Source organism: Aotus nancymaae, unplaced genomic scaffold (genome assembly GCF_030222135.1).
Source record: "Aotus nancymaae isolate 86718 unplaced genomic scaffold, 86718_ANA_hifiasm-v0.15.2.pri h1tg000002l, whole genome shotgun sequence".
Taxonomy (NCBI): Eukaryota; Metazoa; Chordata; class Mammalia; order Primates; family Aotidae; genus Aotus; species Aotus nancymaae.
In genome coordinates, this window is record NW_026988413.1 from 22,024,570 (window position 1) to 22,045,583 (window position 21,014).

Sequence of the window (21,014 nt, forward strand, 5' to 3'; positions counted from 1 at the left end):
CTCTCATCTTTAGGCTTCCTTTTGCTTGTGTCCTTATATCCTGAAATATTTCGTGATGCTCATGATCCCACTGCATTTGGTTGACACTGGTGGGGGTACCAGCGAGGCCCTGCACATTTGGTGAGCAGATACAGGACTAAGCCCCTTGAAGTGCCTGGCTCAGGGCCGGTGCACGGTGCACGGTGCACGAAGCATGGCTCCGCCCAGGCGCCCCCTTGCTGCCATCTGATGGGCAGGCTCCTTCACTCCTGAGGCAGGGGTGAAACAGGGGTCACAGGGCTTAACAGGCCTAGCAGGGGGTTCTGGTTTAGAATCCACCTCTCAGGGACTGAAAGGGATATCAAGGAGTCCCTAGGGAAAACAGGCAATAGGGTACCGGGCAGGCTTAGAGACTCATGAAGTTTGACGTCAGTGAGATGTCACATATAAAGAAACTGTCACATAAAAACATAAAAACCTTCCAGTAAGGGTCAATACTCATTCTCCTTTTCTAGCATTTTTTTTTCCTTTTTTTCTGAGACAGGTTCTTATTCTGCTGCCCAGACTGGAGTGCAGTGGCCTGATTCTAGCTCACTGCAGCCTCACTGTAGCCTCGATATCCCGGTCTTAAGCAATTCTCCTGCCTCAGCCTCCTGAGTAGCTGGGACTGTAGGCGCACACCACCCTGCTGCATGAATTTAAAAAAATTTTTTTTTTGTAGAGACAGGCCTTTCTAGGAAAATTTAAAATGTTCACTTCACTCCAAAATTCTGCTTTGGTCGGCTGCCTGCCTTCTGGCTCTCATGCACCCCTTGACCCAAGGTTGCTGAGGGCTTTAAGGAGCTTGTCACTACCCCACCTCGACTCCCTGACTTCTCTCTCCTGGACCTGCCCCACACCTCCCCCCACCGGCCCCACCTGCAGAGATCCTGTACCCTTTACTCAGTTTTCTCCAATAGTAACATCTTGTACAATATCATAACCAGGATACTGACATTTACTGATCTTATTCAAAATTCTGTTTTACTTGTAAGTAAAATGTTCAGTTCTATACAATTTTATCACATTAGGTTTCTGCATCCACAACCACAGTCAAGATGCAGAACAACTCCATCGCCACAAGGATCCTTTGTGTGCCCTTTTAAAAATCACACCCTTTCTTTCCTTACACCCTTGCCACGTGTCCATCCCTCTTCATGGCCTTCACTAATCTGTTTTCCATGGCTACATTTTGGTTTTTCAAAAATGTTCTATACATGGAATCATGCTGTTGAAGGACATCTGGCTTGTTTCCAGTTTTGGCTATTATTAATAAACATTTGTGTGCAAGTTTTTGTGTAAAAATCTAAGTTTTCATTTTTCTGGGACAAATGTCCAAGTGTCATTACTGGGTTGTATGGTAGTTGCATGCTTAATCTTGTAAGAAACTGCCAAATTGGTTTCTAGAGTGTGAATCATAATTTTAAACATATTGTATTATAACTATTTCTCCAAGTAATTAAATTTTCTTAAAAAATAAAAATGGTAACAACTGCATAATATTACATGGGATAGATGTAGCATAATGTATAAGAGTTGAACATTTTGGTTGTTTTAGATTTCTTTTTTTTTTTTTTTTTTTCTAACTAGTCCAACCTTTATTTTCACTTTATAAGTTTAAGAACAAAACTTTAAAAGGGAAAATTGTAATATAAAATCTTACTAGTATGTATTAAAAAAAAAAAATCAGTACCCACAATGAAATACACTAACACCACAAAGTTATGCCAAAATACACTGAACATTACTTTTTTATTACATGAATTGTTGTAGCTCTTCCATGCAGATTTTGAGAGGAAGTCCTGCTCTGTCACTCAGGTTGGAGTTCAGTGGCGAAATCTCGGTTTACTGCAACCTCCGCCTTCCAGGTTCAAGCAATTCTGCTGCCTTAGCCTCCTGAGTAGCTGGGATACTGGCATGCACTACCATGACCCACTAAGTTTTGTATTTTTAGTAAAGATAGGGTTTCACCATGTTGGTCATGCTGGTGTTGAACACCTGAACGTAGGTTATCTGCCCACCTTGGCCTCCCACAGTGCTAGGATTACAGGTGTGAGCCACCACACCCAGCCTGAAAGTATCTTCCCATACAGTACGGTTGCCTCCTCCTCTGGCAGTTTAGGGACAATGTGAGCAAAGCTGTTTATAGAACGTACTGTAAAATTAGTTTTTCATTTATACATTGCCATTTACTTGTTCATGAAGACAAAGACTGTGGGTTGCAATGAATTACTTTTGAAAACAAAATGGCATAGCAGTATTTCCAATGTTAAGATAATTGGTTGTCACCTAGGGTTCAATTTCTGCAACTGTTACACATTCTAAATTACTACTCAAAGTTGGTACACTTTAAAAACTGCACGTTGGAAATGCTTCTTTTTTCCCTTATTAACAGAAGGCACACATGACAAAAAGCATTTATAAGGCATCAATGTTAGTATAAAAATACATATGGCTAGATAAATATAAAAAATACGTCCATTTTTTCTGATTCCAAATGTAGATTTGTCTTCTTTAAATTGTATCAGAAACTTTAGAAGAACATCTAAGTAGCTGAAACATACAGAAAGACTGTAGAGTAAATAGATTAACGGGAAGTAGGACTTAGTGTAACTTATGATTACAAAGCAGAAATGTATTCAAAATATCCAATTACTTGAGGTAAAATTATCACAGTAGAAAAGGCATTCGTTTATTTGTTTTTACAGCAAATGTTATGATCTTTTATGTCTAAGTTCCATTACATCAAAACAATAAAGTATTAACATTTAAGATAATTCAGCGTCATCACCTTTTACAGAAATAAATACTTTGAAACAATGAAAATAGACCAGTTTGCTTTAACAAACTATAAACTAAATGAATTTCTCTTCTTAACTGGTGATAGGCAAAATCCCAACTGTAGAACAATCCTCAGAAAACTTCAAATGTAAAATCACTCAGTTCAATTTAGATATCGTCAATGTCTTCATCATCATCTCCAATATCATCAAACTGGATTTCATCATCATCTCCAGGACCAAATGTGTCTGTTTCATTGATTTTAGCATGTTCTGGAAGCTCACCATATGCCTTCAGACTTCTAGCTTCATCTGCATTGTACTTTAAAATTACATCAGCTTTGTTACCCTGATAGTCTCGTAGACCAATCAATATAATGTCTGAAGTATTTATCCAAACCTTTTTTCTCAATTTCCCTCTGATATGGCATAATCTCTTTACACCATCAAAACACAATGCTTCCAATCGTCGATTTCCCAACATTTTGATTACCTGAGCATACTCTTGTCCAACCTCTTTAAATACCAACTCTCTTTTTTCAGATTCATTCTCATTCTTACCCCTGCGCCTGTTTTTACCTCCTTTACCTTTATTCTTGGGCATGGCGGTATTGAGGGCCTCGTGTGACCTCTTCCGACTCCTTTCTGGCGCTTACTACTCCACAGCAGGCTGAACTAACATGTCGGAGACGGGTGCGCGGAAGAGACTGGCTACTGAGCTCTCTAACACACTGTGGACGCGCACTTTGTGACCTGTTTTAGATTTCTTTCTCCTTGTAGAAATCAGTAATAGACTCCTGCATGTGGAACTGGTGTGAACAGATCCATTGGAACTGGTTCCTGTAGTCCCCAGGGGTGACTAAGTTCTGAAAGACTGATTTGTGTTGACCTCATTGCACACGAGCCTGAGGAAGATATCATGATGTTACTTTGTGAATCTTTGAATGAGACATATAACTGTCACAGGGACTATTTGTGGTAGCAGTGGCATAAATGATATCCTTTCCACCTACCTTAGTGAATGAAGACCCCTGCAAACAGGCTTTGTGTGAGCAACATGGCTGTTTATTCACCCAGGTGTGGGCGGGCTACGTCTGAAAAGAGAGTCAGTGCAGGGTGGTGGGATGGGAGTTGGTTATATAGGTTTGGGATAGGTAGGGAAAAGTTAAAGAAGTTACCGTTTAGGATGGTTTTTGCAAGCTGGGAGGGGGTTGTAGGGTCTGGAGTCATGAGTTGACCAAGGTCAGTTACAAAGTCCAATTGCCTTATCAATGGAGGTGGGAATAAGGAACAATAGAAGAATGTCTCAAGTTAATTAGGCACTGCAGGGGTTGATCATTCTTCCCCTTTTCATAGTCTTCCAATTACTTCAGATTATCTAATTTCAGAAGGCCATCCAGAGGTGTATGTGTGGCTCGTAGGGTTACCAGGGCTCAACTTAGGGTATGGCCTATGGTGCAGCCATTTCAAATAACCTTGCATTTGGAAGACTATCACAATCAGAAACTACTGTTTAGTTTACCAGAAGGAAGACACTGGAATGCTACGTTTCCGTTTCCATTGTAGTCAAGTGCTGGAGAACATAAATGGTCCTTTTGTGAGTTTTTTACCAGGAAAAGGGAAGTGGGATGCCTCTTAGGGCTCAATTCTGGGGTGGTCTAGTGCCACCTTCTTATGTTGGGGATGGCCTTGTCATAGGTCAGAACACAGGACAAATGCTGGCTGCGTTGCACATGAGTGTGACCCCTGTCCATGGAACTCTCTAGTTTCTGTGTGCCTGTGTTTTAAAATCTCTTCCTACTGACATAATATTTATTTTGGAAGTGAATGCCCTCAACTAAGGCCAGTGAGCCTAGTAGCTTTTCTCTCTCTTTCCACTGATGTTGTATCCTTGGATTCTAATCCATCTTAGGTTGATTTTGCAGTTTAACTCTCAGTGGGAAGTACAATTTCTTCATTCCCAAGTTCTTGGAGGGGTATCTCACAATAGCCTCTAAATACATATACCTTTCACTATTGTAAATAACCCATTATTAAAGATAAGTTGCACCCATATAAAACACCCATTCTGCATAAATCTTATTTTTAACGTTTAAATTATTTTCTTTTTTAAAAAAATAGAGAATGGGTCTCCCTATGTTGCCCAGGCTGGTCATAACTTCTGACCTCAAGTGATTCTCCCACCTTGGCCGCCCAAAGTGCTAGGATTACAGGTGCGAGCCACCATGCCCAGCCTTTTTTTTTTCTTCCAGTTTATTTTTAAAATTATTTCTTTAAGGGAAATTTTAGAAGTGAGATCATTAGGCTAAAGAGTAGAAACATTTTAGGAGCTTTGATAATTTAGAAATTGTCTCCTAGAAAAATATCTCCTTCTGAAGGTTAATGACAATGCCTCTTTCATTTTACGTTCACTAACAGTGGGCAATAAATTTTAAAAATTACTAATTTGAGAAGTGAAAAAGGGTATCTGTTTTAACTTGTATGTCACTGATTTTCAAGGAGTGAAGCATTAACATGTAAATAGGCTGCATCGTACAACAAGCATGAGGGCTTTCTTTCTTTTTTTTTTTTTTTTTGAGATGGAGTTTTGCTATTGTTACCTAGACTGGAGTGCAATGGCGCGATCTCGGCTCACCACAACCGCTGCCTCCTGGGTTCAAGCAATTCTCCTGCCTCAGCCTCCCAAGTAGCTGGGACTACAGGCACGTGCCACCATGCCCAGCTAATTATTGTATTTTTAGTAGAGACGGGGTTTCACCTTTTTGACCAGGATGGTCTCAATCTCTTGACCTCGTGATCCACCCGCCTCGGCCTCCCAAAGTGCTGGGATTATAGGCGTGAGCCACCGCGCCCGGCCACATGAGGGCTTTCAATAGGAAACCTGTGAATTACTGGATGGGTCACGGTAGGCCATTTCCAGTTTTCAGAGATACTCGTAACTTTTTATGGAAATGACTAGAGTAAGAAAAAGATTTATCTGCCAGAGGCTATGGCGATGGATGCTCTCTACTGAGGATGTAACTTGGCACTATCTATGAACCAGACAGCAGGCATCCAACAGACGATGAATCTGCTGGTGCCTTGATTTTGGACTTTCCACCCTCCAGAACTATGAGAAATAAGTTTCTGTTGCTGATAAGCCACTCAATTTATAGTATTAAAAAAAGGGCAGCTGAAAAAGACTAAGACAGTGACATTTGAGCAAACACAGGAAGGAGGAAAGGCAGCTATCTATGTGGGTATCTGGAAGAAGACATTCCAGGTAGAACAAAGGACTTGTGCTAAAGCTCTGAGGAGCTGCCTTTCATTGATCAGAAAACTAGTCTTAGCTGGTTTTACAGGATCTGGTCTGGGAGGTGTCAGGACAGATGGAGGTGGGGGAGGTGAAATCTATGGTTGCAGACTTTAGGTGCCCTTAGGGAAATCTAATTTACGACTTTCCTGTAGGTGGAAGCTTTGGTGACTGAGATTTGTCCCAATTTTCCAAATTCACTTTTGATGATGTGCGATCTCAGAGTAGGAATTGGTCTCCTAGTGAAGCAGGAAAGGCTGCAAAACAAACCTCTCAAACACCGAACTTGGAAGGAAGGGGTGCTTTATTCAGCCGGGGGGAGCAGCAGCAGCATAGTTGCCTAACAGCTGAGCTCCCCCACAAAGAAAATCCTTGCCCTTTTAAAGGCTTACAACTCTAGAAATTACATGTGAAAGTGTCTTGATCCATGAAGTAGGCATGGGGTACGTGACTTAGGTGGGGGTTTGATCGTGTTTAAGTAAAAATAATGCCTTCCGGAAAGATTCCTCCATACCATATGTGGGTAACCCCCCATATAGGCACTGAGGAAGGAGAACTAAGCAGAACCCTGGCACAATTAAGGCCTGAAGAATATCTCAGTTTATAGTGTTACTACTCAGTTATTTCCTTTTATATAATCCTTTATACAATCATATATTAGTTTATAGAATTAGGGCTTGAAGAATCCCTTTATATAATCCTCTCTATATAATCATATAATAGCTCATAGTATGAGTGCCTAAAGAATATTTCCCTATATATATATATAATTATATCTTCGTTCATAATCGGAGGAATGCCTAGAGTAGACACAATACAGAGCATGAATTAAGAAATAAGCAGCTTATAATCAGAGGAATGCCTAGAGCAGACACAGTGCAGAGCATGATTTAAGGGAAAAACAGTTATACCAGGACAAGAACCCATGACCCAGGCGGCAGCCTTCAGTATCGTAAAGATACTCGCTGTATGGCAGGCTTGGGGCAAGAGCCACTCCTTCTGATAAAGGAGTTGTAGGACCTTGCTCCAGTTCTTGTGGAAGGCTGCTCTCAGGCTGGCAATCGCACCTTGGTGACTGTGAACTTTATCAGCTCTTGCTACTGTGCTGCTCGAAAAGCATCTTCCCATAGAACTCATTGGAAGCTGCCAGCAGGTGGCGGTAACCCTGACAGCTCTGTTACTACTGTGTGACTTAAAGCATCCCCCCCATAAATCTTCTTAGAAGTAGTTTGCCCATAGATAGAGGTATTGCACACTGCACCCTCTTCACTGCGCATGACCCACCTTCAAGCCTCGGTGACCTAATGGGGGTGGACCCCTTATTGCACACGGCCCTTGCCTTGATGGGAATGGGCCCCTTGCTGCGCACTGTCCACCTCCTAGCCTAGGTGACCTAACGGGGGTGGACCCCTTGTTTTATTGCTCACGACCCTATCACTATCCTTAAAGATGATTTCACTCACTGCCCTGCCGCCTAACCTATACACAATAAATACTCACGCTTCTGGACATTCGGGGCCTCGCCTGACTCTGCTCATAGGTGGCGTGGCCTCTTGAGCCCAGCTGCATTTTCCTTGTACTTCTGTGTCCTGTCTATTTCTCGGATTCTGTGCCTCAGCACAGCATAAGGGACACCCCACGACCCTTTGGGGCCTTCAGCCCTACACCATATCCGTGATCTATAGATGGGATTGTGGTTAGCAGTAGGGGTCTTATCCTTAACCTGGCTGGTGGCGCCAACCGGTCTCTCCACTGGCTGACTTCTAACTCCTCCTTTCGAGATGCAATGTAGAAGGCTGAAGAGGATTAAGGGTCTCCTTCCTCATCAGTAGTCACAGTGGTGACTCTCTTTTCCTGCTCTTGAGGCAAGGTTAGCTGCCTGGGGGGTATACTTGTGGAGACACATAGGGCAGACAAAACAAGGTCTGCCTTGATCTTCTGTGGCTCGCTCTGTGCTACCTTTCTGGCTTTCTCTCATGCAGATCAGAGCCCTTTTGGAGCTGAATTTCCTTATAATAGGATTGGAGGGTGTGAGCAGAGGGGCAGCAATCATTCTGAGTTGTATTTTGACAAACACGAAAAGTCATACCATTAGAGGGAAAGACAAAGGAACACTCACTGCATTTTACCAATAGGCTATTCGCTGTGTACTAAGTGTTTTGACATGCACTCTAATTAAATCTTCATTACTACTGTGCAAAGTGGGTGGTATTGTCACTATTTTGCAGATGAAGAAAGCAAGTCTCAAAGATATTGGCTATTTTCCTACTTACAAAAATATATGCACCTTGTAAAAACTTCAACAATAAAAATAAAGTACAAAACAAGAAGTCCGTCACAGTCTCACCTCTCAGATAAAACCACTCCAATTGTCACTTGGTATCTGCAGGGGTTTGGTTTTAGGACCCTCCCTAGAAGACCAAAATCCGTGGATACACTGATGTAAAAAGGCCTAGTATTTGCATCTAACCTATACACTTCCTCCTGTATGCTTTAAGTAATCTTTACGTTGCTTATAATACTGAATATAATGCACACGTTATGTAAATTGTTGTTATGCTATATTTAATGTGTTTTTAAAAATTATATTGTTATTTTAAAAAATTGAGATAGTGTCTTGCTCTGTCACCCAGGCTGGAGTGCAAGTGGTGCAATTTTGGCTCACTGTGGCCTCGACCTCCCGGGCTCAAGAGATCCTCCTGCATCAGCCTCCCAAATAGCTGGGACCACAGGCACGTGCCACCACGTCCGGCTAAGTGTGTGTGTGTGTGTGTGTGTGTGTGTGTGTGTGTGTGTGTAGAGACAGGATTTTGCTATGTTGCCCAGGCTGGTCTTGAACTCCTGGGCCCAAGAGATCAACCCGCCCTGGCCTCCCAAAAATGTTAAGATTAAAGGTGTGAGCCACTGCACTCAGCTATTTTTTATTTTTAAAACTTTAGAAAAAATATTTTCAATCCTCGTTGGTTGAATCCGCGAAGCGGAACCCGAGGATGCAAAGGTCCGACTGCATAAGAATTTGGTGTATAATCTTCCTGAATTACAAAAATGTACATACATACATACGTACCTCATTTTTTTTTTTTTCACAAGAAACCAGGACTATAGTATACACACTGCTATGAAATTTGCCTATCCTAGCAGTGCATCTTGGTTATCTTGCTGTGTAGCCCATTCGTCTTACTGATGACAGCAGGGATTTCGGGGAGTTAGCCCTCTCTGAGGACACGCATGGTTGTGGCTTCACGCCGGTCACTCTGCTTTTAGGGCTCCAGCTTCCCCCGGGTACGAGGAGAGCAGGGGACCGAGGGCTCCGCGATGTAACGCCAACCAGCAGGGCGCCGCACCCCCTGCCCGCCTCGTGACTACCCGGAATGTTCTTAAGGTCCAGTGCAGTTTGACTTGGGTGGCAGCTGCCATTCTCAGTAACTCAGATGGCAAAACCGCCGCCAGCACTGCTAGGAACACCCAGTCCGGCGGGGTGAGGATGAGCTCAGCTGCCCAGCGGGCTGGGGCCGGTTCAGGGGCGGGGCCTCGGGCGGGCCCGGGGCGGGGCGCCGGCAGAGGGGCGGTGCCTCAAGCTGGGGCTCACAGTGCGTGCGGGCTGGTAGGCTTGTCGTGGCGGGACGTGCTCGGCGCCCGTGCTCGGCCCCGCCCCATCCCGCTGAAGTCCCGCCCCTCCGTCCCATGCCGCACCACCCCTCAAGACGCTGGGGCTGCGATGGCGGAGGCCGTGGAGCGTACTGACGAGCTGGTCCGTGAGTACCTGCTCTTCCGCGGCTTCACTCACACACTGCGGCAGCTGGACGCCGAGATCAAGGCGGACAAGGAGAAGGGGTTCCGGGTGAGGGGCCGGAGGGCGCGGCGCGGGCAGAAGCGGCCCGAGGGAGCCGGGAAACGGGCTTCCCCCCAGCACTGCCTCCGGGGCAGGAGCGGCGCTGTCACTCGCGCTGAGGCTCCAGAGACCTCAGCGCGTCCGACCCCAGCTTGACGGATGAGGAACTGAGGCCTTTAGACGGACAGGACCTGCCTGAAGGCCCCCCCGCCCCCGCACCGCCCCGCGTCAGGAGCATCGCCGAGGCTGGAGCCCCAGTGCCCCGGCTCCTGGTCCAGGGTTCCGTCTCCACTCCAGCCTCCTTGGCCAGGATGGCGATGAGGTTTTAGGAGCCAAGGTTAGGTAGATAGTTGCGTTTTGGCAACAGATATCCGTGTTGGCTTCCGATAGCAGGGGAAGCAAAGAGGTCTGCAGTCCACACGTTAGCTGGGTTCAGGTATCTGCAGTGTTTGTTTAAAATGGCCTCGTCAGGGACTCATTGGCAATTTTGCTTCTGCAGTTGTGGAAGACCTCATGACACATTAGAAAAACCCAAACTTCCCCTGCTGTAAAGTGATTTTCCGTTGCGAGGTTCTTGGAATGTGCATGTGTGTAATTTGTATGTTTGTATGTACTGACTTCAATGAGAGGCAGTGAGCTAGCAGCAGGAGCTCTCCAGAGGAGTTAGGAGATCTGGTTTCCTGCCTGGCCAAAGTTAGTGGCTACTTAGCGACAAAAGCAAATCATTTCACCCTTCTGGGCCTCAGTGACCTGGGAGTTGAATTGGTATTGGTATCCAAATCCTTTTCCGGATTCTGTACTCTGGTGTAATTGCTCCTCACAAGAAGGTGACTTCCTTGGCCGACACTCTGAGCAGCTACCGAAGCTTCGGTGGAACTTTGATGACTTGAAGGAGTCAGTCCCTGCACATGATCCTTGGGATCCTGGAATTGAGATTGTCTCACACTCTCTTCTCCACCCCACCCCCTTTTTAAAAAATGTGAGGTAACTGAGAGTACAGTCAAGCAACATTGCCAATTTTTTTTTTTTTTTTTTTTTTTTTTTGATACAGAGTCTCACTCTGTCTCCCAGGCTGGAGTGCAGTGGCATGATATTGGCTCACTGCAACCTCCGCCTCCCTGGTTCAACGATTCTCCTGCCTCAGCTTCCTGAGTAGCTGGGATTACAGGTGCACACCACCACACCTGGCTAATTTTTGTATTTTTAGTAGAGACAGGGTTTTACCATGTTGGCCAGGCTGGTCTCGAACTCCTGACCTCATATGATCCACCCATCTTGGCCTCCCAAAATGCTGGGATTACAGGTGTGAGCCACGGTGCCCTGACTGACATTGCCAAATCGATCAAGTAAGTCAGAGGCAGATCCAAGATCTGAAGTCAGATCTCTTGTGTTCTGGGCCAGAGCCGTTTTATACCTGAAATTTCTGTGCTTGCTAGAGGGTCAAACCACTTATCTAACATAGAAAATTACTGAAAAATGGTTGCATTAATATGTTTTGAAAATGTTACGGATTGCGAACTTACAAATTTTTTTTAACACCCAGAAGCCATGACAAGAGGAAAAATCTTTATTCCGTGGAGGGGAGAATTCCCTTCTGTCCCTTACCACCTTCTTCATCCCTGTTTCTCACCAGGTGGATAAGATTGTGGACCAGCTGCAGCAGTTAATGCAGGTGTATGACTTGGCTGCCCTTCGGGATTATTGGAGCTACTTGGAGCGTCGGCTCTTCAGCCGCTTGGAGGATATATACAGACCCACCATCCACAAGCTGAAAACCAGCCTGTTTCGCTTTTATCTTGTCTACACAATCCAGGTGCCTGTTGATTCAGGGGTTCTGTTTCCCTTGGTGGAAGGAGCTCTTTGACCCTGAAATAGATTTTCTTCCAATTCCTAGGGAGGACTCTATGTGACTATGGTAAAGAGCGCAGCAGTCACAGTGCAATTATTTTTGACTGTTTTCCTTGTCATCTGCAGATCATCTGACTTGTCTTCCCTATTCCTATTTCCTTTCTTATTTTAAGATGTAAGCTTAAAGCAAAGGTGGTATTTTAAAAAAGGTAAGTCGCTGGATTAAAGTTTGAGTAATAAAGATGATAGCTGACCTGGAGGAATGAGTCACTTAGTTATTTGAATATCAGCTAGGGATTAATTTTTAGGATGGCATTTCTCATTAGAACTTCGATTTCAACCAGCTTTGAAATGACAAGTTCCTTGAGAAAAGAGTGAAGATTTCCTTTATATTATGGAATTTGTAGATCCTATTTTGCCACTCACCTGGCAGGCTGATAGCCAAAGGTTGTCTGCTGTGCACCGATGAAGAATCTTACCTCTGGACTTCTGTCTCTCCTCCCTCCTTGTTACCTCCTTGTGTCTTGGCAGACAAACAGAAATGACAAGGCTCAAGAGTTCTTTGCAAAGCAGGCCACAGAACTCCAGAACCAGGCTGAGTGGAAGGATTGGTTTGTCTTGCCCTTCCTGCCATCCCCGGACACCAACCCCACCTTTGCTACCTACTTTTCTCGACAGTGGGCCGACACCTTCATTGTGTCCCTGCACAACTTCCTGAGCGTCCTGTTTCAGTGCATGCATATCCTCTCAGTTGCCTGGGACTGAGGTTCCCAGCCTCAGGCACCCAGACCTCAGGATCAGTAGTCTACTGCTCTCCATACAGGCATTTCTTCTACAAATTGCACAGGGACCATTTTCATGAGTCACTTGAGGGGGCTGGACAGATTGTGGTTGTTTTTGTCATTCAGCTAGGGAATCATAAATCTTAGTTCTGACACTGTGCTGCTGAAGTAATAGCTGACATGTGTGGGAAGGGACAGCGGCAGCAGTGGGGTGCTAGTACAGGCTTTGTCAGCAGGCACTGGGGTTGGAAGGCAGCTGCTGCTTGGAGAAACCAGGCAGCCTTGAGAGTACCTTCTCTGTGCATGAAACGTGTTCCCAGGGATATGTCTTTGCTCGGATTAGGTACAAATGAGAACACTTCTTGCTGGAACTTCTGCCTGCGTTAGTGTTTGGGTTACCGTCTCTAATAGTAACTTCAGTGTTCTTAAGTTGCCAGAAAACACAGTAGCTTTAAGAATATATATGCAGGTATTTGAGAGGGGGAATGAATGAGAATGTAGGTAAATAATTTACAGGCTACCAAAAGTACAAGCCAGAGCTCCTGAGGCCTGGGGCCTAGGACCTGGGCCATGTGGCGTGCTCTGTCATTCATGTTCTCTAGGCTGGAAATCTAGGGAGGAGAAGGGAGTCTGGCTTGAATGGGGCTAGCTGGTGAGACACTGATAAATTTGGGTTTGCAGAGGCCCACCCATGGGCGGGCATTTTGGCCTCTGGGAGGAACGCTTTCTTGTGGAGGTGGGAGGGGTGCCTTTCCTGCCTTCACCCTCTCAGCATTGCTGGTGAGTGTGAATTCCACTCTTGCTGGAGCTGCATTTTTTTCCACCTCTTTGCTCCCTGTCTTCATCCTGAGGGCTCTCCAGTGAACCTTGTGGGCCCTCCAGTGAAATCGAAACTGTCATGCAAGATCTTTTCAGTGCTCCTCAAACTAGGTTACACACATGTGGCCTCCATCTTCTTCCCCAGTTCTGCGGCCCTGTTTGCTCTGTGCTCCTCTTAACTGAAGCTGCCTGAGGCACTGGAGAGGGACCGTATCCCAAGCTAGTTGGGGGTTGTTCTTGGGGTGGCCTTGCAATCTGCAGAAAGCTTTCTCTTCTCAGTCCAAACCTTTGCCAGGGAGAGGCTCAATCTGGGGAGGCGAAGCCAAGTGGCTGGTCCTTTCTGTCTCAATGGCTGTAGTTTTGCAGAGCCACTGGCCTCAAGGGCTGCTTTTAGCTGCTTGAACTGACCTCAGTAAAGCTCAGACTGGCTGTGGAGTTCACTGGATGCTAGCTAGCTCTTTGTTGCTGGTATTTGGGAGAACATGCTTAGGTTTGGATTTATGTCCCCTCTGGGCTGGCCAGGCAGATGGTCATGCGTCTGTGAGTCTGTCTGAATGAAATGACAAGGGAGCGACTATTTATTAAGCCCACAGGAGCCCACAATACCACTCCTGTACTCTGTTCTCTGTGTCTCATGTGTTTTACTGGTATGTCAAGGGTTTGGGAAGGACTGAACACTTCACAGGCTGGCTTATTCTTTAACTTTGTGCACCAGTCCCTGTGATCCTGAACTTTGATGCGGAGTGTCAGAGGACTAACCAGGTTCAAGAAGAAAATGAAGTTCTGCGTCAGAAGGTTTGTTCTGAACAGGCTCGCTCCTGGGGAAGTACTTCTGCTTTTTGTGGGTGAAATTAGGTAGTGGCAGTGGAAGGCTATATTAATCAGCCTTCCACTGCCACTACCTAATTTCTCAGATGGAAATGAGTCACCAGAAAGTCAATATTGGGGATTTGGAGAGTAACAGTCTCTGAAAACCAGAGGTGAGATTCTTACTTTAAGTCAAATGTATAGCATGAACAATGCAGTAATAACAGGTAATTAACTTTTAAGGAGAAAAAGACTATATGCATCCATGCCACCTTATAAATAACCTGTTTTCATACATCTGTTTTGTCTTTCCACATATAGCTATATATATATACACACACACACACACACACACGTATATATATCGTTTACAACCCAGATATAATTCAGTTGTTCCTATTCAGCTATATGTTTCTCTAGTTTGATAAAACAATAGATGCCTGTACATTTTGCCTGAGGAATATTTCTCTTTCTTGAAATTAAGAATCTCTGTAGGTAATATTGTTAGAAAAAGGAAGATTATAGGCTGTTTAGGTTATAGGGTTTAAGATTCTTGGGTTTTTGGGGTATGTGAGTATGTAATTTTCTTTAGGGAAATGGTTAAAAGCACTGTAATTCATTAAAAAAAAATTTTTTTTCATTCCAAAATCAGGCTTTGAGAGTTCCAAAGCCTGATTTTGTAGATTTCAGAAAGCAAAGCAGGATGGGTGGAGCTATTTTTCTCTGTGAATTTAGAAGGAAGCAAGTCAAATGATTTAAAAAAAAAATGGGTTTGGATTTCTAATGGTTTTTGTTTTTCTGATCTCACCGTTGTCCAGTGGCAGCAGTCACTTTTCCCAATTTGTGGCGAGCAGAGTGAGATGGGCCCTGTGAGGCTAAGGCGAGTGGCACTCAGAGCCAGTGGCCTTGGATGTAACATGTCTAGAAATCTCCCTCCGCAGAGGGAGAGTTAGGTGAGATCATTGGCTAACTCAGCCATACTCCTTTGTAGCTCTTCGCATTGCAAGCTGAAATCCACCGACTGAAGAAGGAGGAGCAACAGCCAGAAGAGGAAGAGACGTTGGTGCAACACAAATTGCCTCCTTATGTCTCCAACATGGACCGCCTGGGGGACTCGGAACTGTGAGTGTGTATGAAGGCCCTCTCCTTTTCTTTGCCCTCTGTGCTCTCAGCCCCACACTTCCCTCTAATCTCACCTGTGCCTCCTGAAGGAGAATTGCGGAAGAGCCTCCTGGCACACACTGCCCTTGCTTCAGAGCTTTATTTTAACTTTGTGAGATGGAGTCTCACTCTGTCGCCAAGGCTGGAATGCCATGGCCCGATCTCGGCTCACTGCAACCTCCACCTCCTGGATTCAAGAGATTCTTCTGCCTCAGCCTCCTGAGTAGCTGGTATTACAAGTGCATGCCACCATGCTTGGGTAATTTTTTTTGTATTTTTAGTAGAGACGGGATTTCATCATACTGGCCAGGCTAGTCTCAAACTCCTGACCTCAAGTGATCCACCCACCTTGGCCTCCCAAAATGCTGTGATTACAGGCGTGAGCCACTGTGTCCGGCCTTGCTTCGGAGCTTTATGAGTAAGGTCCCCCTGGCCTCAAAAGTCCCCTAGGAGTTCTTGGCCTCCAAGCCTGTGACTTCTGCCTAGAGCTGCGGAACTGCATAGCTCTGCCAGGGGCCTCTACATCCAGATATGTGTAGCCTGGATAAATAAAAACGCAACCACTGTTGTAAAGTCTTGGGAAGGTTTTGTACATTTGAAGGAGCATCTCGTGTATGGAAAGATTGGATGTAACCACAGGTTGGATGCATTCCTCAGTGGAAGCATGCACCTCTCTGATGATTTAAAGAAGTAGGCAGATTAGCAGAGGTATTTGAGTGACCTTCAAAAACAGTCAGTTAAAGCAGAAGCCCAGCTGGTGATAATAATAGTAGCAGTTGAAGAAACAGAGGTACACACAGGTGAGGAAGATAGAGATTGGTGAGTTAGGATGCAAACCCAGGCAGCCAGATTCCAGACCTCCACATAACCAAGTTCTGAACCAGATGAAATAGCTCTAGTGTTGGAAGTGCTTTCTGATGGAAAAAAAATGCGAGCCAAATATGTAATTTAACTATTTTAGTAGCTATGTTAAAAAAGTAAAAGAAACAAGATGAAGTTAATTTTAGTGACACATTTTATTTGGCCTAGTATATTCAAAATATCATTTCAATATGTAATGGATATAAACAAAATGTTAATGAGCTATTTCATACTTTTTTTCATGCCAAGTCTTTGAATTCCAGTGTGAATTTTACATCTCTAGCACATCTCGATTTGGACTAACCACATTTCATGTGCTCAGTAGCACATGTGGCCAGTGGTTATCCTATAAGACAGCTCTAAGTTGACTGTGACCCTCAAAGAAGAGCTGCAGACTGCACCCTTGTAACAGATAAGCTGCTGGCTCCCTTTGTATAAAAAAAGTGGTACCAAGGATAATACCATCTTAAAGTCCAGGCTCCTGGACCTGACTGAGGCCTGGTCACTTACCGTCATCCAAAGCCCTGTAGGTCTATGTTCTTGGTTTTTCCACATCCTGTTTCAGCCCTCTGACCCTGTGATGTGTTTGCTGACCAGTGCCATGGTGTGCAGCCAAAGGAATGCCTCCCTCTCCCAGTCACCTCGCGTGGGCTTCCTGTCCTCGCTACTGCCTCAGAGTAAGAAGAGCCCCTCAAGGTTGTCGCCTGCCCAGGGCCCTCCTCAGGCTCAGAGCTCGGCCAAGAAAGAGTCCTTTGGTGGTCAGGTAAGCACAAGTCCTGCCTCTCTAACCCTGGCCAAGAAGCCCCTGACAGCTGCCTGTGCTTCCAGACCTCCTTGTCAAGTGTAGACTTGTTGGACCTCTCTTTAGGACTGATTTCTTGGGCATGTTGATGAGATTCTAAATTGACATCTCATTCCCTTTCTTCTCCCTTTCCAGCCTTTCCTCTCACAAAGTGATGGTTCTGCAGGATGAGAACCTAGATAAGACTGTATTAGAGGAACTGAGAGGAGAAGGAGGAAAAGCCACTGAATGCATTCTGGCTCCCTACCTCCATCTTCACCTCTGGCTAGACTGCAGGCACTGTGGTGTTTGAGACGCTGGGTAGATGCTTGTGCACTGATCAAGGCAGTGCTAGACCTCACACATAGGTCTCCTGACCTCAGGGGCTGCCTTCCCCTGCCTGTACTCCTGTGTAGGCTCTCAAAAGTCTGTGATGCTTTCTGGGTGAAGTAGTAGATAGCTGATGACAGGAAGTACGCTTTGAAGAGTCTCCCCTCTTTTCTCATAAATTTCCTGTGAACTCATGAAGGCTTATGACTGTGTTTTGGTGGCTCAAGTGTGAGTTCAGGCAATTAGAATTTTGAATTTTGGGTGATATAAAAATAGTGTTTGTGTAAAGAGTAAATCAAAAATTACCTCTGAATCCATGTATTTTGCCTACAAGTTGGTATTTACTGATTCTGCAAAGGATTTTCACTATTTCTCACTTTTATAGAAGACTGAAAGAGGATTTTTTTGATGTCCGCTTATATCCAAAACAGCCAAGGATGCCACTGAGTAGTTTAACTAGCAGACATTGTCAGAATTCGTTGCTTTCAGAAATGCCTGCAGACTCAGTTTATTGCTTGCATAGGGATACTTTCTCTGTTAGTGTATTACCAATTACAGATAAAGTAAATTGTCATTGTCTGCCGCTTCTTCTCCTACCGACCTAGGTGTGAGACCAGTTGCAAGTGACATAGCAGTTTGGGGCTGCTTGCTATATACCCAGGGAGGTAGGAGTCTGCCTCAGCACGCAGCGCTTGGACTGGGTATTGTTGAGCTGAAGACACTGAGCAGGACCCTGGATCAGAAAGAGCATGGGCTTTGGAGTCAGGCAACTTTATTTTCAGCCCTGGCTCCTCGTTTATCATTGGTGCTCAGATTGCTTAAACTCACCCCAATTTGTTTGGGATAATAATAATAGTATTTACTCCCCAGGGAAGGATGAACTGAGCTGCTAGAAGAAGAGTGTTTGGTATACGCAGTGCTTGGCAGAAGATCAGCATTCAGTAAATGTTGGTAGTAGAAGTTGTATTTCTGCAGACCCTGGCCCACGTGGGTACCTGAGTTAGTTCTGAGACCTAAAGTACCATTAATGCAAAATAATTATAATCTTAGCAGCCATGAGGGTTCAGGCAGTTAAAACTCAATCGTGGTTACTCTGAAATGTTTTTCTGAAATTCAAATCTTAAACTTAGAATTCCATTTCTGTGGAATGTGGCCGAGTAAGTTGTACTGCTTGCTTTCTGGATCTCTCACTGTGCAACATTTTATAAGTTTAATAGATGATGTATGGAATGTTGAGCCCTTTGAAATGAACTTGAAATTATGAAATTCAATATCATTAACTTGAAAGAAAACACAGAGACAGCTTCTGTGGGAGTAAGCCATGGCCATTACTCTATGTAGTCAGGAACTGTGTGTCACATGGTGAGGTTGAAATGAGATTGGAAATTATTTGTGCAGTTTACAGCTAAGTGATGGGGATAAGAATGTGTAATGTGTAGTAAAACATGCCTTACCTTGCCTCCAAAATATAATGGAACAAAGATTGGTTCACTGTGTGGTATGTTAACAGAGCAGTTTCTATTTCCTCAATGAAGACGACAGATAATAATCTAAAAAACCCAGTAGTCAGGTCACTTGTTTTTTTTATTAGTAGTAGATGATTTAGATTCAGCATTTATGTTTCACTTCTAAAAATAACTAGTAGATTTAAGGTTCAAGAAAAGCACAGAATTTTAGAGTTAGAGGGAAGTTTGAAGGTCATCTGGCCCACCTCCTGCTGAGTATAGGACATTGTCTGGATTGATTCTTCCTAAGATGCAGAGCTCATGGCCTGTCAAAGCGGGAACATATGCATGTTAGAAAGCTATTAGAAGAAACTTCTTTATGACTTTTCCTCCCTGGTCTTAGCGTAGCCCTCTGGAGCTACATAGAATAATAAGGCTTATTGTATAGAATAACTCTTCCTATCTTTTCTATGGTAAGCACTCTTTGTTCACCCTCCCTCCAACCCCCACCTCAACTGTTTGTCTCTCTGGCATGATTTCCCCTCGCATCCTGGGCCCCCTGCTCTGGGAGACATTCTAATGTTTCAATCCCAGTATTATAATTAATGCCCAAATTTGAGTGTACAATTCCAGATGCTGTCTCACAAATACTAAATGCAGGGCATGGTAGGCTCACTTCCTGCCATTTTGATAATATACTGTTTGAACTCAGTATACAATGGCATTGGTTTTTAAATAAGCCACATTGCTTTGTTAGTGCATATTAAGCGTGTAGTCTTTCTTCCTCACTACTGCCACACCAGAGCCCTTCTTTCTTTTTTACTGTTAAAGAATAAGCACACACAAAAAATAGGCTGTATTTTATTGTTGTTAGCAATATGTAAAATGATTAGATTTTCCTATCTTAAATATAATTTATGGAGTTGTAAATTTTGCTCCCATCAGCATTTTGCCTGCTTGTAATTGGTTGCCGTACCTGTTGTCATTATTACTGAAATGCTCATTGCATTATTCTTGCAAAATGGATGGCAAAATAGGTGCAAAATAGATTGCTTTTTACATCGAAAGCCTGGCAAATACTCTCCAGGCTTTCAATATGAGTCTGGAGGCAATTTTTTTTAATGGAAATAACTGCAAAACCATACTTCCCAAGCCCTTCTGGGATCTCTAATTACAATAGCCAGGGAGGGCACATCCCTAGCAAGCTTGCCTGGGCTGCTGCTTGGCCCACACAGCTTGCAGTTTGTACTCCATCCTTCCCGCCAGCGATAATTTTGCTCCTTTCACACCCACTTGGTGAGCTGTGGAAATTACCTCATTATAGAGATAACCTTTAATCGCCTGTAATGTAAGGCGAACTTCTGTGCTTGTGACTCTTATTAGTGTCAAATTACCTCCCAGTTACTGAGAAGTAAGTGGTCACAACCACTGCCCTGAAGGCTTTTCCCAAGGATCTTGACAGGAAGCGGGAAAGTCTGTCTTTCATTCTGGGATTTCTGTGTGAATAGGGCCTGTTTTCTGGGTGGCTTTGTTTAGCTTCAGGTGAGACCGAATTACTTGAACTTGTTTCCTGCTCCGTGTGGATGGCTGCTATCCTGGTAAGCTCTGTGAGGCTTTGGAATCCCTCCTGACCTACTCAGTCCACCAGAATTAACGGCTATCAACTTACGTCTGTCTCCAGAGTGAGAAGGTCAAGTGATAAGACAGAGGTTACCGTGTCTCTCCTGAACTGTAGGAGTCAGGTAGATTATGACAGAATGTACTTCAGACTATTGGGATATTCTGTTATTTGAAGCCAACAGTTAAAGACTTTTATGAAATTTGCCCTTAAAATGAAATAAAACTTTCAATTAACAGTTATTTTTATCTGTCTATCAGTCCATCATTCGTGTATTGAGCCAGTCATGAATGAGTGCCCAGCCTATGCTAGGCATGGTGCTGGGTGCTAAGGTTACAAAGATGTGTAAGGTAGGGTCATAGTGGAAGAAGCTTCCAGAACGGTGCAAGCTTCTCTGAGCAAGTGTCATTGTCTAGAGAGTACACAGTTCTGCTGACATCTTTCACTCTCTTCAGCTTTTTACCCATACACAAGTGCGTGGCCAGAATTCTGTGGATTTGTTTGAAGGTAATTACTTACATTGCACTATGACTTTACCCCTTTTTCCTTTGTTTTTATTTTTTAGCTTTTTATTTCTATAATAATTAACAGTTGCCACTAAACATTTACTTGTTATATACATTTGTAGCTAGACACAAAT

The 21,014-nt window shown here is 44.2% G+C and overlaps 2 protein-coding genes across 5 annotated transcripts in view; one reads left to right on the top strand and one right to left on the bottom strand.

Annotated features, from left to right (window-relative positions):
• Positions 1–2,967: 2,967 nt before the first annotated feature.
• LOC105726309 (eukaryotic translation initiation factor 1A, Y-chromosomal-like) lies at positions 2,968–3,402 on the bottom strand. Its single transcript, XM_012465701.2, has 2 exons — positions 3,199–3,402; positions 2,968–3,147 (listed from the first exon to the last, which is right to left on the bottom strand). Exons 1-2 carry the CDS (start codon positions 3,400–3,402, stop codon positions 2,968–2,970), a joined length of 384 nt encoding a protein of 127 aa, XP_012321124.2.
• Positions 3,403–9,808: 6,406 nt separating this feature from the next.
• WDR91 (WD repeat domain 91) overlaps positions 9,809–21,014 on the top strand; it is a 29,471-nt gene continuing 18,265 nt past the window's right edge. The window contains exons 1-6 of one of the 4 annotated variants that reach the window (XM_064373286.1): positions 9,809–9,931; positions 11,556–11,735; positions 12,302–12,508; positions 14,083–14,166; positions 15,170–15,300; positions 16,798–16,963. In XM_064373286.1, coding sequence (XP_064229356.1) covers positions 9,809–9,931; positions 11,556–11,735; positions 12,302–12,508; positions 14,083–14,166; positions 15,170–15,300; positions 16,798–16,963 — 891 coding nt within the window. Of the gene's footprint in view, positions 9,932–10,238; positions 10,260–11,555; positions 11,736–12,301; positions 12,509–14,082; positions 14,167–15,169; positions 15,301–16,765; positions 16,964–21,014 lie in introns of those variants that run through there. The other 3 variants (XM_064373290.1, XM_064373296.1, XM_064373302.1) reach the window with 3 other exon arrangements.